The following is an 8,225-nucleotide window of genomic DNA, read 5'->3' on the forward strand; positions in this document are numbered from 1 at the left end:
GAATGTTTGAACGTTCATTTTAACGTTTCAACATAAATCCTACCATGTTCGAACGTATATTTATGTTCAAACATGGTTTATATGTTACAATTATACTATATATGTAACATAATTATATAGCATAGTAATATATATAGTATATATTATATGGTTATATAGTATAGTAATCTATATCAATATAGTATATATAATATAATTATATAGTATAGTAATGTATATAGCAGCACTTCCAAGATTATATAGTATATAATAATCTATATAGTTAGTATAGCAATCTAGTATATAGTATATATGGTAATCATCTATATGGTATCTATAGTATATATAGTAATCTAATATAGAGTATATATAGTAAGCATAGTAATCTATATAGATAATATAGTATATATAGTTAGTATAGTAATCTATATAGTTAGTATAGTAACCTGGGATATTTAGTTAGTAATCCAGTGTATAGTATATATAGTAATATATAGTTAGTATGCATATTACTATATATCGTACTATGATATATTATTATATTAAAATAATATATATAGTATATGACTATATTACTAAATATACTAACTCCATATAGTATTTCTGCAGTCGATCTATATTTGAAAAAAATATACTTATATAATATTTACAAATAAATATAATATATATAAAAAGAATTCATTTCTTTTACGTTTGAACGTTTACAACACACGTTCAAATGATGCAAAAAATAACGTAATGTTCGAACGTATCAGGTGTAACGTTTGCACGTTATGTGTATATATGTTGTTGTCCAATCGTCTCATGGTATTTCAACCCACATTCAAAATTCAAACCATCACACTCTGCCACCGAAATTGTCACATACCGCCGTCAATCGCCACCACAACCGTCACATAAGATGTTAGTGTCCATCTCTCTCCTTTTTATTGTGTTTTTTTTAACATATATAGCGGGTTTTGGTTCATCTCTCTCCCATTTGAGTTGCCGGAGTTCATTCTTGCTTTTTCGGCCACCATGAGTGGCTAATGGCAATGACCACCATAGATATTTTACAATCAGTGTATACCTCATTTCTACAGTAGCCATTACAAGATTAACGTCTTATTTGAAGAAATCGAAAATGTCATTTTTGAGTTTAAACGTCCGAAAGTCCCATAGTCAACGTTCGAACGATCATCTGTACTCCAAACGTATGTTAGTCTACGTTCGAATCTATTGTTACATTCGAAGTTTATACACTAAAACGTTCAAATGTAATGTTTTCCTGGCAGTTTGAATCCTAACGTTTGAAGGTATGATTCTTATAGTTTGAACATTTATGTTTACGTTCGAACTATATACATAAAACATTCGAATGTAAGGTTTCATGGGATATTTTAGTACTAACATTCAAACGTATACCTGCATAGGTTCGAATGTTAAGTTAAATACGTTCGAATGCATTCGCACGTTCAAACGTATTTACATGAAATGTTTAAATATAATGTTTCGTAGTTCTTTTGACTCCTCACGTTCGAATGTGATTACCTACACGTTTGAATATTATCCTTTTACGTTCGAACGTTAAGTCATTCATTCAAACATATTTCAGTTACAGATTTAATTTTTTCCCTTTTATATATATGTATCCTAATTTTTTATTATTATTATTATTTTTTTTTTTTTTTTTTTGCAGAATATGGTTCATCCTTTGACAACTAGGAAACGAGGGAGGGAAGAAACCCAAGACACTTCTTGGATAGGCTATAGAACTATTATGGCCAAACGCGAAGTGTATATCAACAAGTTCGACGAGCATGTCCGATGAGCTAACATGGGAGGAGGAGAGTCTGAGGTCCGTATTTATTTCCAGAGGTTGGACCAATATCTGCACACCGAGGGGGAGGATATACCCCTCCATGATCCGAGAGTTTTACATAGAGATGTCATCTATACCTCATGATGCATCATCTCATACTGAAATTGTACGCGATGTTCAGTTTGAGGTTTCAGTGGATGCCACAGTCGAACTACTCGGGGTCCTCGCGTATCTAAGGCATCAACTATAGTGTATGCTCAGGCTGAAGACACACCAGATGTAGGCACATCTGCATCATCTACTGGCTTAGCCGAGTCTACAGCCAGAGATGTAGACCCGTTGGAGGGCGAGGGGACTGATTAGTCTAAAGATGACGACCGTGATGAGATTTCTTCATTCTCACTGGGATATATTGCACACTGTTGGATAAAAAAAACACGTTCTCTTAGACATTGCTGTTACTATTTTTCCACATGTTGCATCTTATAGTTGCAACAAATGTAGATTTTGTGGCACCTAAGGTCACCTTGAGTCGGACTCGCGTACAGTTCCTCATGCGAGTGGCAAGTGGAGAGCCCATCGACTTGCCACTGCGAATATTTGAGAGGATCCGTTATGAGTAGAGCATCATCTCCACTAACAGCCTCCCATATGGGGTGATTATTACTTGGTTATTACTATACCAAAGAGTGCCACCTCAAGTGAAGGAGTGGTTGATTGAGCAGATGAACCCCTCGACATGACCTCACATCGTCGGAGCATTAGACAAGAAAGGGACATTTAAATGAACTTAGGATTGAATGAACTTGGGAGAGGATATACAAACGTTTAAAGATTTAACCAATATATTCAAGTTGTTAAATTTTGGTGGTATATATATAGACTTTTATGTATGTATAATCATTTTTATATTTTGGATGCAAAGATTATGGACTTTAAAAAAATATAAATCTATTTTTTTCTTCATTTTTTTAAGAAGACTCAAGAATTTTAGATGTCGATAGAAGATAATTTTCATATTTTAAAAGATTTCAAGAAATTTTTAGATTTTTTTAGATTAATATTATTTTTTAACAAGTTTTATTTGAATTTAAATAATAATTATTAGTTGTTTTCTGGCAAGGCAGGGGGTCATGGCCCTCTAACCTCAAAGTAGTTCCGCGGATGTTTATATTAGTTAAATTTTGCACTTACTGAATATAAATCCTCACCCTGCCACTTATGGCATAACCAAAATAGTAATGCTATATAAGTACACGCAAAAAAAAGGGAAAAAAAGACCCCTCGTATATGTCAGTAATGGTGATCATTTGTATTTGCAATTCGTATTTGTGTCGTATTTAAACACAATCAATTTAATTAAACGTATCAGACTCTAAATTCTTGATACGATCTATTTAAATAATGGGTGAACAAAATTATCGACATAATCAATTTAAAAATTAATTTTTATTGTATTAACCAAAACACTATCCGTTCAACCTGTTTCATACAAATGGATTGAGCTAACACATATAGTTATTTTAACCCAATTAATAAGATTTCATATATAAAATATAGATAATTATATAAATCATAAAATATTTTAGTAGTAAAATACTAACATTAATATTATAATTCAACAACAATAAAGGCATATGCCAAGATCCTTTAGATCAATTGGCAACATTTTAATTTTTCACTACGAGAATCAAGGATCGAATCTCCGCTCCCCATATATAAAAAAACAAAAATAAAGGCATATAAAACTAAACACTTATAAAATTTGAAACTATAATTTATTCATAATATACGAGTTGATTGTGAATTTTATAGGTTGATCCGTGATTGAATCGTTTATTAATCATATCTTATGGATCAATCAATTTTGGCTCAAACCTATTATTATCATATCATTTATATAATATTTATATTAGAGTGACGAATCGTGTCATATATTGATAACCTTTTTTTTTTTTTTTTATGGAAATCATAACTGTATTCATTAGCTTAACTGGAAAGCAAATTACATAGCTAAAACGTTCATCGACTATGTACCAGAAAGCAAAACACAACTACATCATTTCAGCCTCAACAATTAGAGCAATAGGATTAGGTATTTGTTCCCCCCAAACTGCTAAAGAATCTTGGAACCGTGCATACTTGCCCAAGCCATCTGCAGCTTTATTTGATAATCGGTTAGCATGTTGCACTGAGACCTTAGGAAGGGATTTCATTAGATCCTTAATAGCATAAATCAGATTGCCCTGCATTGACATAGGATCCTCCATACTTTGTATTGCTTGAACACTTAGTAGAGAATCAGATTCCACAATTAACTCTGGTATATCCATTGGAATACATAGCTGCAGACCCCTCAAAATGGCAAGTAACTCGATTTCAATAGGGTCCTGCACAAAATTCTCTCTACCACTTGCTAACAGTAGTACTTTTCCTTGGTAATCTCTTAAAATCACCCTGATACCTGAAGAAGCTAAGTCTGCAAAAACAGCCCCATCAGTGTTTAGTTTTAAAACTGCAGCTGAAGGAGGGTGCCACTTATAAATCATATCCAGTGCCTGAGCAGAGGAATTATGGGATTCATCATGTTCTCTATAGAGAAGTAAAGCATGTTTCATAGAGATAGCAGGACTTTGAACTACTCCTTCATATAAAAGCATGTTCCTTCTATGCCAAAAGGCCCAAGCCATAAGGAAAAATTTTTCTAACCTGCCAGAGATACCAGACTGTAAAATCATCTGAGACCAGAAAAACATCCTTTTGATCTCCATCAAGATCTAGAAAACTGACTGTTGCTTCCAATAATTCTTCAACTGGGGGCAGAAAACAAGTGCATGACTTGTATCCTCAAAACTGATCTGACAGAACTTGCATACATCTTCTGATACCACCTTCCTTTTTTTTTTCAGATTATGTAATGTGGGTAGCCCATCTTTGAGAGCCCTCCAAGCAAACACTTTCACTTTGTTTGGAGTCTGTAATTTTCATAGTTTCTTCCATAGGGACTTATAAGATTGAGCATTGGAACTTTCTCCTTCATTACTGCTAAATTTCAACGAATAAAAGAACTTATAAGCACTTTTCACTGAAAACAGTCCATTTTGCTCATAATTCCAAATTAGTTTATCCTCTCGAGGATAAGGCCCCAACTTAATCTGTAAAACCTCAGAAGCTTCTTTTGGAGGCAGCAACCATCTAACAAAATCCATCTTCCACCAATGAGTAGAATCATCAATAAGAGAGTCCACAGTTTCAACTTCCTCACTGCTCAAAGAAAATAGAGACCTAGGAATCGAGTCCTGATTGGGCAACCATGAATCAGACCAGATATTAATTGACTTACCATCCCCTACTCTCCACTTGCAGCCTCTCATCAGATAGGCTCTTGCTTCCCAAATACCTCTCCAAGCAAAGGAAGGGTTAGGACCAAGGTTGGCATCCTTGAAATCACATGAAGGAAAGTATTTAGACTTGTACATCTAGTGCAACAGGGAACCTGCTCCATTCATAATACGCCACCCTTGCTTAGCAAGTAAGGCAAGATTAAAAATTTGTAAATCATTAAAACCAAGCCCTCCTTGTATTTTAGCAGCACTCATTTTTTTCCAACTCACCCACCTTATTTTATTTTCTTCCTTTTTTTGACTCCACCAGAATTTAGCCATCAAGTTCTCGAGTTCACTGCACAAACTAGCAGGCAACTTAAAACAACTGAGAAAGAGGGAATAGCTAGAGCAACAGCTTTTATAAGAATTTCCTTACCCCCTTTAGACAGAAGCTTCTCTTTCCAACCTTTGAGTTACTGCCAAACTTTAGATTTAATATTAGTAAAAGCATGTTTCTTATTCTTTCCAAACATTGGTGGCAAACCAAGATATTTCTCATAATGTTGAACCTGATGGACTCCCCAAAAAGATAATAATTCAACTTGCTGAGCAGGATTCACATTTTTTCTAAAGACCATGGCAGTTTTTGCTTTGTTCACTTTTTGTCCAGAAACTTGTTCATAAACCTCTAGGAGATGTTGGATATTGAGATTAGCTTGCAAAGTAGTCCTACAAAATAACAAACTATCATCTGTAAAGAACAGATAATTCAACTTTAAAGAATCTTTACAAATCTGAATTCCTTCCACCCTCTAACAGTTTCAGCTTGTTCAATTGTTTATTATTTAATAAACAGCAATGCATCCGTGAAGGATTTTTTTTTTTTTTTTTTTCCTTCCTTTTACTCGTCATTTCCCAAGCCGGAAATGCGTCCAAGGAAACAGCTGGTCACATGTTACCCTAGTCTAGACTCTAATCACATGCATTGCCGACCAAAGCAAGAGACAGAATATCTGCTCCACTGGAGCACGTTATCCTTGTTAGTGTATCGTTGACTTCGAGCAAGTTAGAAAGGTCTGGCTATTGAAGATTGCATCCAGCCGTGGATACCAATGAGAAGGTAATTTCTGCACTGTTGGATTTCCTATCAGAGACCCGGACTCCTCCGACAGGCTGCACCAGCTTGCCGAACGACTTTGCTTGGACCCTATTCTATCTCACATGGATTTACACCAAAATGTCGACACGAAGACTACGACAATCATAACAACTTGTAACAAAAACAGAAGAGTGGCTCTACAGCCTCTGGGAGCCACCGCTAGTTTTAGAATTGTTTTTTTTTTTTTTTTCATATATGTATTTTTTAATATTTTTTAAAAAAATAAAGAAATCATAATATTATTAAAAAAATAAATACTTAATCATTAAATAAAAAACAAAATTAAAAAAAAATAAAAAATTGGGAGTGGGGGCTACGTAGCCCCAGCGGGACATATATCATTTTCGAAAACAGAAGGTACTGCTATTATGCATCTTAATTTATTCACTTGGAGTCTTCTCAGGACATAAAAATTGATGGCATTGAATTAAATAAATTCCAAAAAGATATTCTCGCTTTTTCTCCTTTTACTGAAATTTATGAAGAAAAAATAATCTAAATAAAATTACATGAATTAGGTAATTAAAATTAAATGAATTAGGTAGAATAGTAAAATATGATAAAATTAAAAAAATTAATAATTAAATAAATAAAAATTAATATTAATTTATTACTATATAATAAATAAATAGATAATTCAATGTAGAGATTTGATGTGAATGAAATAATTAAAATCAAATTCATCTTATATTATTTTATTATTATATAATAAATAAATAAATAATCAAATATGAGGTTTTGATACGAATGAAATAGTCAAAGTCAAATTTATCTCATATTAACTGAAAATTGAGTGTAGTTTTAGATATTTCAATGAGAATGCTTTAAGGGCCAGTTTGAATGGCCAGCTGAGATACAAATTATTTCATCTGACATATACAACTGAAGTGAGTTGAGTTGAGTTGAATTAAATTGAGATGATAAAATATTATTAGAATATTATTTTTTAATATTATTATTATTATAAAATTTGAAAAAATTGAATTATTTATTATATTTTATATTAGAATTTAAAAATATTATAATAATAAATTGAGATAAGTTGAGAAGAATTAAAAATCTAAACTAAGCCTTAATCTATCTATCCAAACTACGAAATAGACAGATATATCTTATCTGTATCTCATCTTGATTTTTCAACAAATGCAATTAGTGTCTAACAGTAAACAATGAAAAGTGAATGAACAATGAAAAACACAGTCTTCTTCAATGACTTCTTGTCCTTTTTTTTTTTTTTTTTTTTTTTCATCCCTTTGAGTTTATCTTCGGTTCATGCCCCTTCTCCTCTACAGTAACGCTATATTACTGCTACAAAGTTTCATCTGTTCATACAGTACCGCTACAATACCATTGACTATCACATTTTTAATATATATAATCATCTATTAAATTTTTTTATTTTATTGTAATATATAATTAGAAAAATATATTTCAAATTTTATAAAATATAATATAATAAATAGGTCATAAAATAACTCCATTTAACAAAGAAATGCCTTCATATTTAGAAATATTGAAATAATCACGACTAACTACAAAAAATATATTTTGGAAAAGTCATGGGTTTTTAAATTAATAATATATATTATTTATTTTTAATATATTCATAATATTTTCCACCCAATTATTAAAAATATTTTTCAATAATTGGTGGGACTTAGTGACTCACCATTTTATCAAATTTTCAAAAAATTAAAATCATCTCATCTCATCTCACTATCTAAACATATTTTTTTACAAACCACCTCATCTTAACTCAACTCAAAAATCTCACTATTATTCAAAATATATCATCTCATCTCATCTTATCTGAATTGCGTAATCAAACAAGGTCTTAGTGTAAATTGTATTTTAAATTTTTTTCTTTTTATTTCAAACGTTTTTTTAACATATATAAACATTTTTAAAAAATAAAAAATCTCAATACATTAATAATCGTTTTCTTAATTATTAAATAAAA

At 31.6% G+C, this 8,225-nt stretch overlaps 1 protein-coding gene across 1 annotated transcript; it reads right to left on the minus strand.

Moving 5' to 3' along the window:
• Nucleotides 1-3,834: 3,834 nt before the first annotated feature.
• On the minus strand, nucleotides 3,835-4,551 carry LOC121265073. Its single transcript, XM_041168574.1, has 2 exons — nucleotides 4,490-4,551; nucleotides 3,835-4,372 (listed from the first exon to the last, which is right to left on the minus strand). Exons 1-2 carry the CDS (start codon nucleotides 4,549-4,551, stop codon nucleotides 3,835-3,837), a joined length of 600 nt encoding a protein of 199 aa, XP_041024508.1.
• Between the last annotated feature and the right edge of the window lie 3,674 nt (nucleotides 4,552-8,225).

The sequence above is a fragment of the Juglans microcarpa x Juglans regia genome, chromosome 1D, assembly GCF_004785595.1.
Source record: "Juglans microcarpa x Juglans regia isolate MS1-56 chromosome 1D, Jm3101_v1.0, whole genome shotgun sequence".
In the NCBI taxonomy this organism is placed as follows: domain Eukaryota; kingdom Viridiplantae; phylum Streptophyta; class Magnoliopsida; order Fagales; family Juglandaceae; genus Juglans; species Juglans microcarpa x Juglans regia.